Source organism: Microtus ochrogaster, unplaced genomic scaffold (genome assembly GCF_000317375.1).
Source record: "Microtus ochrogaster isolate Prairie Vole_2 unplaced genomic scaffold, MicOch1.0 UNK106, whole genome shotgun sequence".
Taxonomy (NCBI): Eukaryota; Metazoa; Chordata; class Mammalia; order Rodentia; family Cricetidae; genus Microtus; species Microtus ochrogaster.
Window position 1 is genome coordinate 106532 of NW_004949204.1, and position 20398 is coordinate 126929.

Below are 20398 nucleotides of genomic sequence, written 5' to 3' on the forward strand. Positions count from 1 at the left end.
CGAGACAGGGTTTCTCTGTGGTTTTGGAGCCTGTCCTAGAACTAGCTCTTGTAGACCAGGCTGGTCTCGAACTCACAGAGATCCGCCTGCCTCTGCCTTATGTGGGTGCTTTTTATGTGGGATTTGAACTCAGAGTCTGAGAAAAGTGCGTTTGTAGTTGGTGGACACTGGACTGGCTGTTTGCCACCTAGGCTGGTGACCCAATGCTACCTAGAGCGAGGTGATCTTGACCAAGCTATTTCACCCACCTCTTGGGTCCAATAATATAAAAATATGAAGTAGCCATTTCTGGTTCTGAGAATATAATTAGACTTTGAAGGTTTGAGAGTTGCGATGCATGTTTGTGTGGGATGCTTGTGTTCATCTGTGTATGCTTAGATGCACATGTGTGCTTCTGTATGTGTATGCACTGTGTGTACACGTATGAACGTGTACGTGTGTCTATGTGTGTTTTGAGTGTGTCCCACATGTTGACCAGCCTTTATCCAGAGATGGAAGGAAGAAGTACCAGGCACAGGAGGCTGCAGGGCTCAGGCCCCCAGGATCTTCTTGGCTAGGTAGCCAGGCAGAGAGTAGAGAAACAGGGCGAGCAGCAGCAGGAGGAGGAGGAGCAGCAGGAGCTTGAGGAGCAGCCAGCGGTAGGTGTGCCACAGGAAGTAGCGGGCAGACTTGAGAGGGTTCAAGAACCAGATGAAGCTTGTGTCGGGCCGACTGGAGCATTGGAAGAGCAGATGAGCATAGAGAAGGGACATGGGGGTGGGAATGGGCTTGGCAAGAAGACTCTGCTGACTAGGAAGCCAAAAAGTACCAAGTAGTAGCGTTTCTGGCACCTGTCGGGCCACTAAGTCTGGCCACCATTGGAGTGCTTGCCCTTGTCAAAAACTAGGAAGAACCCATATCACGGCTGGACTGGGGAACTGGGGGGCAGATTGGGGAAGGCTTCCTGGGGAAGGAACAGCTTTCTTTTGAGCTAGCTCTTCCTTTGGTTCAGAGGGAGGAGGCGGGCTTTAGGGCTAAAGGAAGGGGCTCCCCCATGATGTGACTGTGGCCCAGGAGGGGACAAAGTAGTTTTTGGGGAGTTGGGGCAAGAAGACTAGAAAGGTCTGGGACATGATGTAATGTGTCTGGGAGTCTAGGCAGACAGGACACTCACTTGGGTTTTTCTAGGGGGTCAGGTTCATTGCGGGCCAGGCCCACTGGATTCTTCTCCGCCTCCTCCGCTGTCAGTAAGTGTAACTCCGCCTCCACTTTGCCCTGAAGGGAAGAACAGAAGAGTTCCCCTGTCTAGGCCATGGTGGTAGACCCATGTAGGTCCACTCCCAAGCAGGAAATGGTACCCACCGTGAGCTCAAACTCATCATTCTCATTGCGGGCCAGGAGGGGCCACCAGCCTTTGACGCGCTTCTGTTTAAAGATGGAAACCAGGGGCACGTCCACCTCCCCTGTGGCCATCTCCATGGTACACTGCTTGGCTGTCTTAGCACCCCTTGGGAACCGGTTCAGGTCCAGCTCGATGGCCCCTGCAGTGACATCAGAGTCAGTTTCGGGTGGGTGTGACAGAGGCGGGGACTTCCCTGCCTCCTTCCTTTCTACCTCTACTCCATTTTGTTTGGGTCTTTTCTTAGCTTAGAGTGTGTCTAGGTATTTGCAAACTTCATCCTGGCTGTTGGGCACCTTCTGACCATGTTGTAGCAAAACCTAGGCTACAGGTGCAGGAAAGGGTTTGTTATAACCCAAGACCCACGGAAATCTGCCTCCTCAGCGATCCTGGCTGACTTCCATCAACATTTATCCTGCCTCCCTCGTGTGCCCAGAGCTCCTTGTTGCTCCAGTGGTAACGGCAGATTTTTGGAGAAGCTAGATCCCCGTGTGGTATCTCTGGCTCTGAAGACTAGGTGGACCCCCTTCTATGGACTCAGCCTGCCTACCCCTGCCCCTCAGTTCTGGGCCCTAGGCCTCGCTCTGCTCTGCACCTAGGAAGTCGTCAGCAGAGAAGTGGTCAGCATCCCATATCTGCAGGGTGAGCCGTGCAGGGATCTTGTACTCCGTCTCATCCCAGGAGAACATAGACTCTTTCTTAGACATGACAATCTTCTCTTCGGCCGCCAGGTAGTCAAAGGGGAACAGGTAACGCCAGTTGAAGTTGCCCTCACCAGTGAGGGAGTGGTAGTGGACGTCTGTGTCCTGTTTGTCCTCCTGCTGGCCCTTCAGCCACCTGCTGGGAGTCACCTGCTCCAGCTCTGTGGTCACATCCTTGGGACCTCACCCCACCCCAGGACTCCCTTATCCGTTCTCCCAGGAAAGTGGGCATGCCCAACTTCAGCCTCTCCCAGGGCAGTGACTGTCACCCACCCCCGCACAAAAATGTCACTGGACTTCTCTCCCGTGAAGAAATCGTCATCTTCTAGGACCACCTCATCTGTGTTCCACACGATGACCCGTAGCTCATACCTAGACAGGAGCAGGAAGGCCCATCAATATCCTGGGGGAGGGCTTGTCCCAGGTCCTGGGGCCGGATCAGGGCAGGGGTCTATTGATGTGTCGGCAAGAGAAGCCCTGGATACTTGAGCAGGCTAGAAGAGTGGGGGAGGAGACTCGAAGGAGGTTTTTATGGCTAGGGCCCTGGTGGGCTGGCTTTTAGCCAAGCACAGGTCAAGACAGTTAGGGGAGGAGCAGCCAGCCCAGAGCAGACACCCAATGCACACTCTTGGGACATGAAGCTAGGAAAAAGGAGTAGGGAGAGGTGTGTGGGCTCCTGGAGGCAGCTGCAGGGAAGTGGGCTGAACGGGAAGTAGATGAGGCGGGATAAGGGGGTAGTGCCCATCCCAGGCAACTCACTTCTTAGGTTTCCTAGGGGAGATGTCTAGAGGTGTCCCAGGGGCTGGCATGTCCATGGGGAACATATCCACCCACAGCTCCAGGCGACCCTGAGGAAGAGAGGGGGGTGGCAGATGTCTGAGCCACCTATTCCCTCTGTCCAAGGGAGTCCACTCTCCTGACCTGTCCCAAGCTGCATGCCACCAGTTTCTAGCTTTGGATGCTAGGATGTCTTATGACAGCTTCTGGGGACGCCAGCTTCGTGACGTGATTCTCAGAACACACACTTGCCATCCAGTTGGCCTCGGTGGGGAGGGAATACAGTGGGGACACGGGGGACAGCACGAGCTCTGTTTCTACCCTATGACCCCGGGTGGAGGATATCTAACTCCAGATCCCAGCCATGTGTATACCACCTGCTCAATGCCGGGCTTGTCAGGGTTGAGCAGCGGCCTGGTCTCCACGTGTTCTGGTACAAGGCGGCAACCCACTCGGGGAATGTCCTCCCAGTGTCTCAGAGCAGACAGAGCCACGTGCTCATCTGTGGGCTTCTTCTGACCTGTGGGTGACAGTGGGTCAGGCGCATCCACACGGCCAGGGTCCCTGTGCTAGGGTCAGGAGCTTAGGAGCACAAAGTCCAGGGTTTTGACCTGTCTACCTCACCTTCGTTTTACTGCTAGCAACCAGACACAGAGGAAGGCCAAGGTCTCAGTTGCAACACAAGGCTCAGGAGAGACCTATAAATTTTGTTGACCAGGCTTGGGGAAAGGAATGGGGTTGCGTAGGGGACTTTGAGCCAGGGAGACCTAGGCCTACACCATTACTCTGCCTCCGGAGAGATACATGAGCTTGAGTAAGTCACCAAACTGGAACTTACTGAGTCTCATTTTGCTCATTTGTAGGATGGGGTATTTTCCTGGCTCACGGGGATGAACGAGAGAGAGTGATATGGGGGGGGGTGGCAGTGTGTGGGTAAGTGTGGTACAGGAGAGGGTGTCAGGGCAGTGGCTGGGCAGAACAGAGGGAGCTCTGGAGTACGGAGCAGAGGGTCACTAGGACCCAGTTTAAGGACATGTGCACTAGATATGGAAGGCCCCCATAGAGAAGTGTGGCTCCTTTGTGGCCAGTGGTCTGGGGCCAGTCAGCTGCTTTCAGTGCCCTTTACCATTCTCATCCTCTATTTCTGAAGGTCCCGTGAAGACACGATTGGCGACCTTCACTCTCCCATGGGGACCAAAGTGGGGGCCATCCACTTTGCCTTCTTTACAGAGACGAGTTAAGATCTGGCTGGGCTTCATGGGGTCCCTCCAGATATTGTAGCCATGTCTGTGGGAGGAGACACACAGGCTTGAAGTGGCTCTTCACAGTCAGCCAGTGCCTACCTCAGCAATAGGCCTGTGTCTCCAGGTTCACCCAAGACACTAGCACTACTGGCAGCTGACCATTCTGCCTAGTCTTTGGCTCTAACATCCAGTGCTGCCTAACACTGCCCCATCACCCCCCATCACCCCCCATCACCCCTCAAGGGCTCTTGTGAGGCATCGGATAACCAGACAGGGAAGGAACTTGACCAAGTTGCTTGGCCTCAAGTGGCAGAGGCCTTCCCAGATCCTCAGAAGACATTATCCACTGTCCTGTCCTCTTTCGCTTTCCTGATTCTGTCTCCTTTGCCTTGGAGTCCCCTCCCTACCCTGTCTTGGAGTAGACAGGCCCAGCCCCTGAAGCTGCATGCAATGTATGTAGGGTGAAGGCATAACCTAGCACAGAAATCCTAGCATGCTTTTTGCTCCCGAGTCTTGTCCTAGTGCTGAGATGCAGCAGACATCCAGCCCCTTCCCTGTCCCCTGCCCCGTCCTTAGCCCCTCACAGGGACGGGCCCCACTCCTTCCTCCTCGTACATGGAGTAGGTCTGCGCAATGCCGCAGGTGGCGCGGTGCTTGCTGTAGAAGCGGTTTTCCAAGTCGATCTTGGTTTCTCCAATGAGGTCATCAGTGCCCACCAGATCCCAGTCGTACACGGCCACTGTCAGCATGGACTCCATTGGGAAGGAGGCCTCTATGTCAAAGGACCTGCCATGTGGGGGATAGGAAGGGGGTTTCAGGTTGAAATTGGCAATGGGTGGGGACTCGACCGAGAGTTGAGGTGGGCAGAGAGGGTACCACAAGGCCTTACTTCCCAAATATGGGGTTGAGTTGCTTGGAGATGTAGTTCTCCTTGTCACGGATGTCAGTCTTGCCTAGCTTGATGGCGATGTAGGGGTCAGCTTTGCCATTGATGTCAGCCGGGTGCAGGTCCGTGGCCTGGGCAGGGAAAGTGTTGCCTAAGTAGAATCCTGGGTACCCTTGCTCTGTTCCTGAGGGTCCCATGATGTTAAAAAGTGGGGACAGGGGCATTGGGTTAGAGTCAGAGTCTCAGGGTGTGGCTCTAGGGACATTGCTGCTTCTTGTCCCTGGTACTGGACTTCCTGTCTAGAAAGATGCGGACTAGACCAGTGAACCCTTCTGATGTCTTAAAGCTACCTCAGTCCTTACAACAGGAGACGGGGGGGGGGGGCTTTCAGAGAAGGAACGGGAAGGGAGTCTTACCCGGACCACATAGACTCGAACCAGCACGTTAATGGGGTCATTGCTTGGGATGCCTTGAAACATTCCATAGGTGGAGTCGTAGCCAGCTTCTCGAGCTACATCCTCTGGGAGTGGCACTTTGTACACGCACAGGGAACCCTGGAGCAAGGCATTGGGCAGGGATGGAAGGCTGCCAGTTCCCAGCTAGCCAATAGTACAGGCCCACACCGTGGCGAGGCTTTAGCCCTCAGCTGCCGGGTCGTGAATGGTACAAGGATTGTAGAGGGCAGTGGGAGAGATGCAGGAAAATGAGGTTGTGAGGGGATCAGCAGTCAGGCCACGCTCCTTGTCTGACCTTGAACCGACCCACGATGCGTTCCTCTTCTGTGGAGCCATCTTCATCGTCCCCTGTCTTGCCCCGCAGTAGGTTGAAGGTGTGTAGCCAGTCCTCAAAGTTGTCAAACTCTGACTCCAGCTCCTTGGGGTACACCTGGACAGGCCAGGATGTCAGACCCCATGCCAGCCTCCTGCCCCATCTGCTGCCTCCACCCCGCACCTGGGCAGGATCTGCTCCCAGACCTTAAGCTCGTCAATCTTGGCTTTTTTCTTCTCAGGAGCCTCCGATACCTGGACAGAGCCAGGGCTCTGGTTTTTCTTCTTTTTCTCCTCTTTTGCAGCCCTGGACTTCTCTTTGCTCTTCATTGGCCCCTTCGGGCCTGACCCTAAGAAGAGAAGGAGGCCCTAGTCAGCTTAGGTGAGCATGGGGTAGAAAGGGAAAGAGCAGAAAGGCCTGAGATCGAGATCCGGAGTCACTACTTCTTTCCCATTTAATTCGGAGTCTCTGTCTCCCTCTGTCATTGTTGTTGTTGTTGTTTTTTTTTTTTTTTTTAGACAAGATTTCTCTGTGTAGCCCTGGCTGTCTTGGAACTGGCTCTGTAGCCCAGGCTGGCCTTGAACTCAGAGATCCACCTGCCTCTGCCTCCTGAGTGCTGGGATTAAAGGCGTGTGCCGCCACCACTGCCTGACATTAGAGTCTCCGTGCATTCTGGAGGTGCAAACTGCAGGCCACGCCTACGTAGGTCAGTCCCTACACAGGATGTTGTCTGCTCTTGGTAGAGTGAGTGGGGAAGGCTTTGGATCTGGAGTCAGGGGGCTTGTTTGTGTGGACCTGTGCCCGCCCCCTTTGTTTTCTAGGTTTATATCGATGAGGCTGCTTCCTATTAGTATTTTCCAAGCCACATCCAGTGAGATCCCGGGCATATGCACCATTGGTGTGCTTAGGAGAAAAGAAGAAATCATTTCTATACTGTCTTCCTTTGAAAAACCAATAACCCCAGTGCTTGGGGAAACGGCTCAGAGGGTGAAACGGCTTTGCAAGTGTGAGGGCCTAAGTTTGAACCCCAGGAATTCATGTAAAAGCTGAATGCATAGCAGAAGTGTCTATAAACCCAGAACTCCTATGGGGAAATGGGAGGTAGAGACTGGAGAATTCCTGGACACTCACAGGCCAGCTAGTCTGGTGTACACAGAAGCAGTAAGAGCGCGCGCACGCGCACGCACACACACACACACACACACACACACACACACACACACACACACCCCTGTGTAATCAATACTAACATAAAGGCTCTGAGACATCTTGCACCAAAGGAAACCTGCTTAAACCAGCGTTTCCTAAACAGATCTCACCACTGAATCCTTTCTCATCCAGAATAGCCCTGATGTTGTTCCATGGAAAAGGTTATTGAAAATGCTGGGCGGGACAAGCTAGGGATGTCCCTTCCAGCTCAGATAGTCTATGGTTCTGCGTGTCTGTCTGGTGCTGTGGTTGTTGAACTGGTCAGAGTGGAAACTACTGTAGAAGAGGTTCTTAGCTTGATCCTTGGAGCCCAGGCCTGGGAGTGGGGCTGGAAGCAGCAGACATTGTCATGGATGCCAGGGGTCTGGATGCCAGGGGTTCGGGGCTCACCCTCAGTGGTATCCATTTCTTCCTTCTCTTCTAAGTCAGTTCCAGAGGACTCATGTTGTCGAAGTTGCTGCCAAAACATGAAGGGGTTTCCCTGACTCTCCAGGTCACAGCCGGTGGCATCGTCACCTTCGTTTCATGTGTGCATTGCTCAGGGCATTGGTGGCACCCTATCTCTGACTCCCACAGCACCTTGTACGCTATGTGCCTCAGCACACAGATGCAAGAAATCTTTGTGGGACTGATGAGAGGGGACTCAGCCATGAAGGTCAACTGTCTACCAGCCCAAGGAGGGCGGACTCTGAAGGGAGATTTCGAGGAGCTGGTTCTGCGGGTTAGGATAGGAGCTGGAGAAGTGGATGTGATTTACAGCTGGGGCACCTGCCACCCTTTCCTCCTTCCTCCCAGCTCACATCCGGCTCTCACCTCCTTCATTGTGTCGATGGAGGCAAAATACTTGGACCACCAATCCAGCATGCTCTCATCAGGCTCCTCTTCCTCTGCTTCGTCTGACGTGCCTTTCTTTTTCTTTTTCTTCTTTTCCTTCTCCTCCTCAGCCTGGGGATTGGCAGGGCAACCGTCCATAGGCTCTCCTTCTTTCGCGGGACCCTGAATGATCTCTTCCCACTCTGGCTATCTGATCCCAGAGAGCCTGCCCCTTGTCATAGTACCAGGGGGCCACCAATGCCATGGAGACAAGGTCTTGGTGCAGAGGATACCATAACCCCGTAAGAACCACAGCCTGCCACTGGCGGCCACAGGACGGGCACTCAGGGAAGGATGGCTAGGTCCAAGAAGTTGGCCTTCTGACCTGACACTGCTGTAAGTGAATGGCTCTCTTGCCCGAGGGTCCTTGCATAGCTCCACCACTTACCACATCCACCTTGACCACAGCATCGGAAGTCTGTAGAGGGAAGGAACCAAGGAGACAGGACAGGATTGGCCACTGAGAACCCAAGGGAGAGGCAGTGGGCCAGCGCAGAAAGTGAGAAGCCAGGAGCCACGAGGGTGCACACAGGGACCAATGCTTACTCTTCTTTCTTGACCACAAGGCAAGCTTCACACTCACAAGAGCAGGCTGCCTGTTAAGGTGACTAAGGGCCTACTCAAGGCTGCTTCTGCTGTTCTCTCTGGCTAACTAGATCCCTGGCAGCCAGTACCTTAGAGTCAGCTGGGGGCTTTTATGAACAACGAGGAGTATATGGGGAAGGGGTGGGAGCTGGGCAGCAGAATGTTCAAAACTGGGCACCTGGGCAGTGAGCTTTCCAGGCAGCGTTACCCAGAGCTGCAGAACCCAGTGTCCTTTCTAGAGACCACTGGAAGCCCCGATTCTATACACTGGCCAGGTCAAGGGAAAAGCACTTTAGAGCAGGCTGCAGGAGCTAGGAAATACCCCCAGGCTGTGTGAATGGAGCGAGGGAGGTAGCTATCAGGAGCCTGAAAATGTGACTGGGAGGGAGTCCCTTCATACTCTGAGCAGAGACGAGGCCTCAGGAGGCTGACTCCAGGCTAGCCCATCCTGCCCTCTCCTATAGACCTTCCTCTGCCAGGTAGACCCCCCTGAGGAATAGGACCTTCCCTGTGGAGCTCCACCCCCAGCCCAGGCTCCTGGGGCATCACCTGTACAGGCCACACCTCTCTCATAAGCATTTCATTGCCTAGGGGGCGTTTCTGAAGTATGAAACATTGCAGGTCATTGCCTCTAACCATAACTACTTCTCTTGTACATACGTACCATCTGCTCATGTGCAGACACACGTACACTCCTTAGTTCCCCCCCACTTCCAGACAGTTCCATGTGAACCAAGGTTTGTTCTTGATAACTTCACTTCGAGAGTTAAGTCAGAGTTGCACTATCAGGACAGGTCTGCCTGGCTCTCCAATGTGCCACCTGTGTTTGTGTGTCCCCGGCCAGCCAGGAGCTGGCCACTGGTCTTACCGCATCCAACTTCACCATGGTCTCCAGCTTCTTGACGGGCACCTCTGGTTCCATGCTCACTACAACCTCCCCTGTGGGGCAAGAAGAGGGGCCCCCATTGCACAGCACGTGGTAGCCCCGGAGAAGCCTGACTGGACAGACAGAAGACAGACAGGAGGAGCAGAGTCACAGTGAGAAGCAGTAAGGTAGGAAGAACGGCCTACGGCAGATTCTGGAGCTTTCTTAGGGCAGAGGGACAGGGCAGATGCAAGAACAAGCTAGGCACAAGGAAAGGAAGTGATCTAGAGAGAGGGATGGATCCTTGTGCATTCAGACAGCAGAACTGAGGCGAGGCCCAGAGGCTATGCCCAGCGGGGGACCTGGGTCTCCTCCATCACCTGGGAGAAGAAGCCATCTGCTCTCAGCCTTTTGAGGGCCTGTCAGGACTAGCTGTGGGCCTCAGAGTGAAGGGCAGCCCTGTGCTGTCTTCTCTGACCCTAAGGCTCTCCATCCCCCCTCCCCCACTCCAGCCCTGCTACACTGCCACACTGTCCCATAGAGATGCCCTAGAGGAAATTCTACTGGATACTTGAACTGCACTGTGAGATAGGCCCTTCTAGGAGCTGACTAGAGCCAAGCCTGGGCTTTAGGTGGCCATACCTGTGGTGTTCCAATTGGGGGCTGAGCGGTCTGGGGGTCGGTAGATGAAGCGCCGCAGTGAGCTGACTGCATGGGAGCCCACCAGGGTGTATCGTCCAAAGGCCCGGCAGTCCACCACTCGGATGTTCAAGGGCGGGTGCAGAAGCTCATTCTCTGGGAGGTCCTGAGAGATGACAGTGACATGCTACAGCCTATGCCTCAGAGAAGGGGCAGAGGAGGTTGGCTAAGGCATGCTGCACTGGTCACACCCAGCCCTGCTAGGCTCTGCTGGCTCCCACACTCACCACTTCAAACCACTTGACCAGGGTATTGAAATTGGGGTTCTTCTTATAATTGTGGATCAGGGATGATTGTACCCCCTTTCCTGCACACTCGATGTCCACCCGTGGTCGGTCCACCTGGGCCAGGTTCACCCTTTTCAAGTCCCTCAGGCCCCAGAACAGCACCTGAGAGCAGGGGGAGGGTGGCTCTGTGAAGGGAGCCCGGGATGGCTGAGAAGGGTCACCTGAGCAGTAACAGGGTGGGAGGTGGAAGCTAGATCACCACGGGCAGGGGCAGTGCACTAGACTAGGGGCCTATGCCAGTGCTGCTGGCTCCAGGGAGTGTGATCTTGGACAAGTCCCCTCCACTCTTGGGCCCCCACTATCCTTTTCTGGCTAGGGGAGCAGGAGTTTGATGGCTTGTGTGGAATGTACACGCATGGCTTTTCATGGGGCAAAAGTCTCAGGGTGACTTGGGCAAAGGTCACACGCAGGGCAGGGAGGTGCACGGAGCCCTCACGCACCTCTGTTGTGGAAATTACTTCAACTATGTAAAGAGGTATTACGTTTGTTTATTCTGAGGAATATGATTTTAACTGTTATATTTGTTTATATTGCACTTATTTAATGATGTAAGAATATGTGTTAAATTGCATAAAGATGTGTTGCATCTGTTTCACCTTGACCGTCTAAGGCACCTGATTGGGCTAAGATAAAGCTGACTGCCAGTAGCTAGGCAGGAGAGGCATAGGTGGGAATGGTGGACAGAAAGAATAAATAGGAGGAGGACTCGAGATTAGAGAAGAGGGAGAGGGAGAAGGAGAAAGAAGAGGGAGAAGGAGAGAGACACACCCAGGGCCAGAAGCCAGGCAACCACCAGCCAGACACAAGAAACAGTGAAAGTAAGATATGCAGAAGGAAAGCAAAAGAGCCCCAAGACAAAAGTTAAGTAAAGAGAAACAGGTTAAGTTAAAAGAGCTAGCCAGAAACGAGCCTAAGCTAGGCCGAGCATTCCTAACTAATAAGTCTCCAGGTCATGATCTGGGAGCTGGTTGTGCACACCTCCACACGATACTTGCTGAGCACTGGCCGGATTCCCACGGGCACAGGCATGATGGGTCCTCTGTCCATGTCCACTGGGCCATTGATGGGCGGCAGGTCAGCCTTCCCTGATGGCCCAATCTGAGGAACAAGGTCATAAATCCTAGTGGCAGGCCCATTCCCCAGTGAGTTGGTGTCATGAGATCAGAAGCAAAGGGCAGGCCAGAGAGCCCAAAGGCCCTGAGATCTTACTCCCAGCCCCAGCTTTCAAGCCCGCCCCCATCCCCTTCGCCTGCCATTTACCTGTAGCAGCTCAAAGGCAGCCAGGAGGTCTCCGGCGGTGGCATTGCCTCGGTAGATCTGGTAGTACTCAAGCTGGGGCGGAAAGCGAGGCGGGCAGTATGCCTCTTCTGCCATCTTCACCAGGGGCTTGGCGAAGGTCCGGCCCATGAAGTCAGCTTTACCCTAATACAAAAACACTCTAGCATTCCCTTGGGTACCCCAACAGTTGAGTTGGCTTATAGGCAGTTAGGCCCTCTTGGAAAGGGCATTATCCTGCTCTCTCCCGCCCCCACACCAGAACCTCCATGAAGAGCAGCAAGGCTGCTACAGATTGTGATGAACATAGGTAGGGAGCAGAGCCCTGGAGTGGGGGTGGAGCTGTGGCATAGGGCTTCCTGGTAACATCTCTGGAAGACACTGGCTTCCGTGTGTTTACCCAGGAGGTGGAAAACACCAGAGTTTTCTCCTGGTCCCCAAGAGGCTCATGGTACTGGAAAAGGATCAGGTTGTGGGTGGCCAGGAGGCACCCGGCAAGCTTGGTCACCAGCCACTCTCCCCAGCACAGAGCTTAGCGCAGGGGGAGGGGAGGAACCCGCAGAGGTAGGGTCCACTAGAGGTCGCTGGTGCCGCTGCCCACCCTTACCATGGTGTCCTGGTCATAGATTTCAATGACAATGATGGGGGGATCATCTCGTAACTCATGAGCTTCACCGTACAGCTCCAGGTTGTCAAACACCAGCATCTGGTCCCAAGTGGGACACAATGTCTCATTCAGAACCTGCACCATGGAGTGAGGGGCAGAGAATAAGTGGCGGACACCGCTCCTAGTAATGGGCCACAGGGAACCTGTAGGGTGTTTGAGTCCCCTACTTTTCCAGAAATCTGAAAGTCAAGGCTCCTATGAAGTCTGTTCCCAGCGCCTAGCCAAAGTTTTCTTGCCTTGTGGGCATAGCTCTAGTCCATGCTGGTGACTTTTACCAGCCTAGCCAGTTGCCCAAAGGGCTTCCCTCTGAGATCTGGGGAACTAGCAGACCAATTGTATGGCTTTCCGGTGCTCCCAAAGCCAGAGCCCTCCCACCCCGCAGAGCCCCCTCTCCTCAGGGCCCCTCCCCAGCCCCTCCCCTCAGGGCCACGCCCCTCAGGTCCCTCCCCCCCAGAGCCCCGCCCCCCAGGCCCTTACCTCCGTGCACTGGCTCTGGTTGATGAAGAAGACGCGGGCAAAGGGATCAGAGAGCCCACTGCTGTCGGCAGCAAAGAGGCTTCGGGCCTGATACATGTGGGCTCGGAGCTGGAAGACTTGCTTCTCTGTGGGGAAGAGTGGGCTGAGCCATGCCATACGGCCCCCGTGGCCCTCTGGGGGTACAAGCTGGGAGAGTGGCCCACTTAGGATGAGGAATCCTCACTCACTGGTGTAGACCAGGCTGATTGGCGGAAAGGAGTGCAGACCCAGGCCTTGGGCTGCTTTGACCTCCTCGAAGCCACAGGGCAGGCCACACAGGAAGTCCTTTCGCTGCTTACTGAGGCCCAGCCACAGGTAGAGCTCCAGCTTGGCCTGTACTGTCCAACCTGCTGAGCCAAAGCCCCTCTTCCCTGGCAGCTGGGGGGCAGGATCGAGGTCACCAAGAGCCTGACAGCTTCCAGGGCCCATAGGGTAAGGGACGCCCGGGGTGGTGTTGAAGCCTCAGGCAGAGTTAGGCAGAGTTGTGCCCACCCCTTCACTGTATAGATGTGGGGGTGGGAGACTAAGGGATGGACAGAAGGGCTGGGGGGGGCACCAGCCCTCTGAATACCTGCTAGTTAAGGGCTCCACCCCCTTCCCTTAGGCTTGCCAGACTCAGTGGAGCCTCTACAAGAACCCGCCTTGCCCCACCTAAGTCCCATCCCCGGCATCACCTTGAGGAAGAGGGTCTTGACTTTGGCGCAGTCCTTGCCCAGTTCCTCCTCCACAATGGAGAAGAGGAGGTCTTTGGAGGGTACCCGGGCATAGGCGATGCGCTTGTTGTTGCTCATCATCCAGATGAACACATCTGGAATGCTGTGCTGGGGCTGCGGCAGAGGAGCAAGGGCACAAGCCAGGGAGAATCAGCTTCAGTGTAGTGGGACCCTGAGCCGGCTGCACCACACTCCTGGGGCTTGGAAGGGAAAGACCCTCATTCCTGGGTCTTTTTCTCCCACTGGGCCTGCTCAGTCTTGTCAATCGTGGCTATCCGAGAGGGGCGGACTTTCACACCAGCTCTTTCTATGCTGTCCCTGCCCTTTAGGCCACCCACCTCATCTGCAAGGAAGCGTAGCTTCTGTAGGAAGTTCTGGCATAGCCTCAGCTTGTCCCGTACAGTATGTCGCTTCACTTGGGCCCTCAGGCTCTTGGCCTGCTGTCCCATGCTTTCCTGTTGGGAAGAGTGTAGGAGGAACACTCAGCTTTCGGTGACAGCTTGAGCTATGACATCAAGAACAGATGGCCCCTGTCCATTGACTTCCCTGATCCCGGGGTCCAGCTGTTAGCCTCACCAGCTCCCTCATACAGGACTTGAGGCGCTCCCGGTCCAGCTTGGTGCGGGACGAGTGGCCCTGGTCCTTGTCCGAGAGGGATAGGAAGCGACTGCAGAGGGATGGTTGGGACAGAGCCAGGGCTTAGCCTCCTCTGCGCTGACCCGGCTACAGTGTCCCCTGTCCCACCCTACCGTCCCCATCCATCTTCTCACTGGCAGCCACAGCTCAGTTCCTCCAGCACACCCCGGAGGCGGCGCTCTGGGTAGGACTTCTCTGTTTTGATCATCTCCTGCACGTCATTCAAACCTTCTTCCTGTGAACCAGGGTTTCAGGTGCACTCTGGGCCTCAGCCCTCCTCCTCCCAGACGTCTTTCTCATTTACCCCAGGACAGAGGAACCTAGTAATGTGGGCTTATATATGTCATATATATTAGGAAGGAGCCACCAAGTCCCCAGGTCCTGTTGTAGACACTGGGGACTCTTAGTTATTCATGGGTCCTCAGCTCCTTCAGGAAGAAGGACCCAGGGCTGGTTAGAGGCCTTGTGCATACCTAAACCTTGCCTAGTGGTCTCTGAGAGCCCAGACCTAGAGAGGCAGACCCTTAGACTACTCCAGAGCTCCGGGCCCTGTTGGGTGTCCCCCTTCTCTATTTCAAGAGAGCCTCTAGCCGGGCGGTGGTGCCGCACGCCTTTAATCCCAGCACTTGGGAGGCAGAGGCAGGCGGATCTCTGTGAGTTCGAGGCCAGCCTGGTCTACAAAGGGAGTTCCAGGACAGGCTCCAAAGCTACAGAGAAACCCTGTCTCAACAAACCAAAAAAAAAAAAAAAAACAAAATAAAACAAAACAAAAAAAAACATAAGAGAGCCTCTAGATAGACAGCCTGTGTTTTTCAGGTGAGGCCCCCATACACGCCCGGAATTCCAGATCCCACCACCTCTCGCCTGGCCCTGACCAGCTTATCAGCTATGTGGTCCATGATGTTTGCATTGTAGAGGCGTCTTCTCTGGTCAGGCCACCAACTCTTGATGTAGATGCAGGGCTTGCGCTCCAGGTAGGGCAGGTGAAAGTAGTTCCTGGAGTCGGATGCGGAGGAAGGTTGAGGGATGTTGAGGCGTAGGGCCCTGGGAGGTGAGGGCCAAGGTCACTGGAGCTGACGCAAGTGGCAGGACCCACCTGTCTGTGATCTGGGGCCGCATAGGTGGGGTGGAAGACACTGAGGCCAGGTCTCCGCCTTCATCCCCCTCGTCATCACTGGAGTTCTGAATCAAGTCTACTTCTTCTTCATCCCCAGGCTCCTTCCGGGGCCGAGGCCGCTGGGGCCGTGACATGCCATCGACTTCATTGCCATAGTTTCCTGGACAAAGAGTGGCTTTTAAAGTCCTTTCCTTACTCATTCCCCCCTCCGTCCAGTCCATGTTTCTCCTGGAGAGGTAAAGGGCTCCGACAGCACCATCCAGTGAAAGGACTCGTCACTCATAAGGGAGAGAGTTGGCTCTTTGGTGGAGTGATGGCTGACCCCTCTCATGGTCAAGTACACTCTCAAGAACCAGAGATGCTTCATGAGCATTTGAGGACAGTCAGGGAAACCCATCAATTCGCCCACTGTGCTGGCTGGTTTTGTGTGTCAACTTGATGGCTAGAGCCATCAGAGAGGAAGGCGCCTCAGCTGATGAGATGCCTCCTTGAGATTCAGCCGTAAGGCTTTTTTTTTTTTCAACTAATGATCAAATGGCGGATGGCCTAGACCATGGTGGGTGGTGCCATCCCTGGGCTGGTGGTCCTGGCTTCTATAAGAAAGCAGGCTGAGCAAACCAGTAAGCAGCACCCTCCATGGCCTCTGCATTGGCTCCTGCCTCCAGGATCCTACCCTGTTTGAGTTCCTGTCCTGACTTCCTTCAATATAAACAGCAATATGGCAGTGTGAGCCAAATAAACCCTTTCCTCCCCACCTTGCTTTATGGCCATCACTCTTTGTAGCCTAGGGTATGTGGCTCACAGTGACAACCCAGAAGCTGGAAACGCTTCCCATGATCCCAGCGGCTCTCACCTATGGTCACTTCAAAGGTAATCGGCTTGTCCCCGTTTTTCCGGTCAATCATTGAGGCTTCCAAGAAGGCTCCAAATAGGAAAAATTCTTCCATTCTTCCTGTGCAGCTCTGTGGGGGAGACAGTTAAAGCTTACATTGAGTTTTAGTGGGGCAGCAGACCTGGGTCAGGCTTCTAATGTCATAGATAGGCCTCTGGCTGACAGTTGGGGTGTGTCCTACTCAGTTCTGGGTCTGGGAAGTCTGGACTCAAGTCCCCAGCCTGGATGTCCTTGAGAGAATGGCTAGCTCTATAGCTACAAGAATAGCCATGGCTGAGAAGAGGAGCAGAGGCGGGGTGCCATCTTGGTTGCTGGTGTCTATAATGGAATCTTGGTGTAGCACATAGTCAATAGTAGGTGAGGACTGAGATCTTTCAAAAGGGCCAAAGGAGGGCCCCTGAGTAGACAGCGCAGTTCTAGGGAAAAACCAGAACTCTGCTGGCGTGTTGAGGAGAGGATCCTGTGAGGAACCTGGACCCAGCACAGCCTTGCCCTCACCTCCGAGACAGGTGTGGCCTGTTCCACCTGCACTTCTGTGGAGCTGGTGAGCTCTGGGTTGGAGGTGTCCAGGATCTCCACAGCCAGTCCCAGCATGAGGCGGGCACGGAAGGACACACCCTCCCCCAGGCCCTCGTTCAGATCCTGGTGTTCGTCCAGCAGTGTGTAGTTGCGCGTGGAGCCGTACATGTTCACCCAGGCTGGGCCAAGCGTGGGCAGGAAGCCTGTGTCAGTGAGGGGAGGTAGAAAGATTGTGTCCTATCCAAGGCTCACTCAGGAGTCAGGGATCCTTGTGGACTTGGCTATTGGGTGCTAGGGAGGTGCAGGGCAGTTTTCTCACTCATGCCTATATGGCGTGCCTTCTGGTATCTTATTCTCTGCAGGAGCCTTGGCAAGGTGTGTGGGATAGAAAGCCAGACTCCTGTTTTCCATTGCTGTAGGCACCACCTTCAGACAGGTGCCAACTCTTCCCACACTCCACAACATGGATCCTCCACTCTTGGTTTTATTTCTAGATAAAGGATGCCCATCTATCCTGCCTCTCCTGCTCAGGGGACCTTCCCTCCTCTCTGTGTTCTCTTGATTATTTATGGGTCCTCAGCTCCATCAGGAAGCAGCAGCTTGGGCTGTGACCACAGTGGGTTGATCAGGACCTGGGGGTGAAACAGCGTCATTTTCTGTATCTGTCACCAGTCAATTCTCTCGTGCTCAGGATTTGTTGGGGCTTGCCTTATGTGAATCTAATTTGTCTTTATGTCTTTTCCTTCCTTCCTTCCTTCCTTCCTTCCTTCCTTCCTTCCTTCCTTCCTTCCTTCCTTCCTTCCTTTCTTGCCAGAATTTGAATGTGGGCCCACACTTTAAATCCTAGCAGGCAGGTCTCTTTTAAGTTCAAAGCCAGCCTGGTCTACATGATAAGACAAACAAACAAACAAACAAACAAACAAACAAAACAAAACTATTGTGTGTGTGTGTATGCGCGCGCACATGTGCGCGTGTGTATATGTGTATGTATGTGTGTGCACTGTGTGTACATGGAGGCCAGTTTTTGATGTCATTCCTCAAGCACTGTTCTTTTTTTCTTTTTTGAGACAGGGCTTCTTAGTGACCTGGAACTTGGCAAGTTGGCTAGACTGGCTAGGATTCAGGGAGCCCCAGAGATGTGCCTGTTTCTACCTCCCCAGTGCTGGGATTACAAGCCCATGCCATCATGCCATTTTTTTTTTAAAACAATAGTTTCTGAGGATTGAACTCATCCTCACAAACTATTTCCTCAGCTTTTATATTTAATTTTTGTTTTGTAAACACAGCATTAAAAATTGAGATATAATTCATTGATAAAATTTAGCATTTAAAGTATATATTTGGTGGCTAGAGTATGTTCAGTAGGTTGTACACCCGTTGTCATGGTCTAGCACACCCTGAAGAAGCCCCACACCCTGAGCAGGTGTTCACGGCCACCCTCTCTTTGTTCCTGAAGTACCAGTCTATCGTCTGAGTCTGAATTCATGGCTTCTGGGTATCTCCTGGATGCAGAACTGCACCGTGGGCTGTTGTTTCTTCTGTTCTATTGTTTCCCACTGTTCTGGTCATTTGGTATCACATCTCTCTCTCTCTCTTTCTGATTCCCCCAGGGACATGAGGAGGGTTAGGAGTGGCATCTCGTCTCACTGTGTCCTTGTGCCCGGCATCGTTCCCAGATTCTGGGGTACGGTCAGTCCCCACAGGTGCTCACCAGTACTAGTGAGAACTCGGAGATTACATTTACAGAGTGTGTGCACTGTAACATATGATAGTTGTTGTTGTCACTTGGCCAATGGGAAAACGGGTGCAAAGGCAACACAGCTAACTGCTAATCCAGTCAGCTCCGAGCAGTTATTACATCCTCCCTTTCCTTGAGGGGGGGTTACAGATAAGACCCTTCGATCTCTGTCTGGCCGAGGTCCGGAGGTGGTGTAAGGGAAAGGGGCCTCATCTGCTCCTTCCTTCACGTCCCTTCTTGCCCCGGATACACCCATGCCAGGCTGCTAACCTTTGTCTCCATCGTTGGAAATCTTGCGCAGGTCAATAAAATGGGTGCCAATGGCCACGTCATTGACCTTGTCGGAGTCTCGGATCTGCACCTTCATGCGTTTGCAGAGTGGGGGAAACAGGTCTGTAAAAACGACCTGCTCATTCCACAGCGGCTCGTAGCTGCTCTTCTGCACCGAAGTTTTGCCCTGGTGAGATGAAGTCACGGCTAGTGTGTTCTGTGTAGTGTATGCATTCCCAGTTGGAGGTTCCAGGTTTCTTCTGGTGTACCCCTTCCTCCCATCCACCGCCTGTTCTTTAAGCCCATCCTCCCATCCTTCGGAATTTCCATCCCCAGTACCTTCTGGCCAGCAAAGAAGATTTGCACGTAGGGGTCGACGAGATCCTTGTTCTCCCCAATGAAAGCCTTCTTCACGTTGGCCATGAGGCTGGTGTTCATCCGGGGCAGTCCCTCTGCCCGGTAAATTTTCACGTAGAACCGGGCCCACTGACGTTCTGCGGGCACACCTTCTGGGAGCAGCAAGTTCCTGTGAGAAGCAGGCAGCACATCAGATCCACCATGGACCAGGCTTAGACAATCCGCTTTGCATCTTAGGTCCTTAGACCAAGAGCTATTCAAGGAGTATGACAGGAGGAGAGGTGGAGAGGGAGATGAGACAGAGCAAGTGCATGCTTGCACATGTGTGTTCTCTGTCTTGTATGTGTGGGCATGCATGCATGTGCGTACACACACACACACACACAGAGGCCTGTGCCCCCCCCCCCGCATTTTAGCAGTCGCATCCCCCTGGGACCCGGTATAATCTGTGAAGGACAGCTTCAGAGGACCCACACTTTTATTAAGGACACTAATTCGTGGTGCCTATCCACTTTTAGGATTCTGGGAAAAGCTTCCCATCTCATCAAGATTCAGCTTCCTCCACATTAAAGTGGCAATGATATGAATAGCCACTTCCCAGGAAAGCAACACACAGGCTACACTGTGTGAGTGCTTTGTATACGGCAATGGAGGATGCTAATCATGACGCCAACTCTCAAATCTTTTTGCCACCTTTCTCCCCATGACAAAAACCTCTCAGGGGCCGGTTTCCTCCCCCAGCCCATGGGAGACCAGGCTCATTGGATCCCAGCACATTTTGAGAGTCCAGACGATGTCCTGGAGTGTTTCTCAGCAGCCCTCACCCGCTGCTGAGATTGGCACTGAATGCCATCTCTCTGCCGCCTGAGTGCATGGCACTGGAACCCTCGGGCCCTGGCAGCAGTAGGATTCCTAGGTGCCAGCATCTCCTCGTTCCACCAGCTTTCTCAGTTGGAAATCTGATGCCAAAGTACTGCCCTCTGTTAACTCAGCGGCCACACTGCCCTGGGCCCTGGGGGAGAGACTGGCAGGGTGGGTCTTGGAAGTAAGGGGGTGATGGCAAGAACTCTGGGTTCAGGCCTCTTCAGGAACTTCCTTTTGGAGGATGGAAGGGTTGTATGCAGGCTCTAGGGGAGATGGGGGCCTCACCCCTCGATGTCATCCTCGTCTGTTTCGTTGGCCTTGTGGGGTGTCTTGATGTTGTCTCCCTTGCCCACCACAGCAACATCGCACTTTACGTAGCCCTTCAGCCCGGCAGAGATGTCATCAGGGTCCGACAGGATGGCCCACTTGTGATGGAACTGGTGTTCTGCAGTGGCAAGGAGGGGCATTGCGCTTGTCATCCCCATCCCAAGCCAGGCCATGGGACATCCAAGCTGAGGACCTGTTAGGCTTTGCAAGCTCAGGGCTACAGGCTCAAGAGACT

General features: G+C 53.9%; 1 protein-coding gene across 3 annotated transcripts in view; it reads right to left on the reverse strand.

The window, feature by feature from the left end:
• Window positions 1–20398, reverse strand: part of Otof (otoferlin) — a 94620-nt gene that overhangs the window by 2097 nt on the left and 72125 nt on the right. The window contains exons 12-46 of one of the 3 annotated variants that reach the window (XM_026778114.1): window positions 20122–20281; window positions 18955–19141; window positions 18616–18802; window positions 16587–16810; window positions 16050–16158; window positions 15176–15356; window positions 14955–15075; window positions 14214–14314; window positions 14020–14110; window positions 13782–13898; window positions 13405–13557; window positions 12919–13108; window positions 12692–12816; window positions 12155–12289; window positions 11533–11694; window positions 11251–11370; window positions 10213–10374; window positions 9929–10091; window positions 9290–9360; window positions 8225–8254; window positions 7777–7908; window positions 7354–7420; window positions 5961–6103; window positions 5737–5871; window positions 5403–5540; window positions 4990–5117; window positions 4716–4886; window positions 3983–4143; window positions 3234–3376; window positions 2839–2927; window positions 2353–2451; window positions 1974–2215; window positions 1342–1520; window positions 1154–1254; window positions 509–711 (exon numbers count right to left, since the gene is read on the reverse strand). In XM_026778114.1, the coding sequence (XP_026633915.1) occupies window positions 531–711; window positions 1154–1254; window positions 1342–1520; window positions 1974–2215; window positions 2353–2451; window positions 2839–2927; window positions 3234–3376; window positions 3983–4143; window positions 4716–4886; window positions 4990–5117; window positions 5403–5540; window positions 5737–5871; window positions 5961–6103; window positions 7354–7420; window positions 7777–7908; window positions 8225–8254; window positions 9290–9360; window positions 9929–10091; window positions 10213–10374; window positions 11251–11370; window positions 11533–11694; window positions 12155–12289; window positions 12692–12816; window positions 12919–13108; window positions 13405–13557; window positions 13782–13898; window positions 14020–14110; window positions 14214–14314; window positions 14955–15075; window positions 15176–15356; window positions 16050–16158; window positions 16587–16810; window positions 18616–18802; window positions 18955–19141; window positions 20122–20281 (4898 nt within the window). In that variant the 3' untranslated portion in view covers window positions 509–530. Of the gene's footprint in view, window positions 1–508; window positions 712–1153; window positions 1255–1341; window positions 1521–1973; window positions 2216–2352; window positions 2452–2838; window positions 2928–3233; window positions 3377–3982; window positions 4144–4715; window positions 4887–4989; window positions 5118–5402; window positions 5541–5736; window positions 5872–5960; window positions 6104–7353; window positions 7421–7776; window positions 7909–8224; window positions 8255–9289; window positions 9421–9928; window positions 10092–10212; window positions 10375–11250; window positions 11371–11532; window positions 11695–12154; window positions 12290–12691; window positions 12817–12918; window positions 13109–13404; window positions 13558–13781; window positions 13899–14019; window positions 14111–14213; window positions 14315–14954; window positions 15076–15175; window positions 15357–16049; window positions 16159–16586; window positions 16811–18615; window positions 18803–18954; window positions 19142–20121; window positions 20282–20398 lie in introns of all 3 variants that reach the window. The other 2 variants (XM_026778113.1, XM_026778115.1) reach the window with 2 other exon arrangements.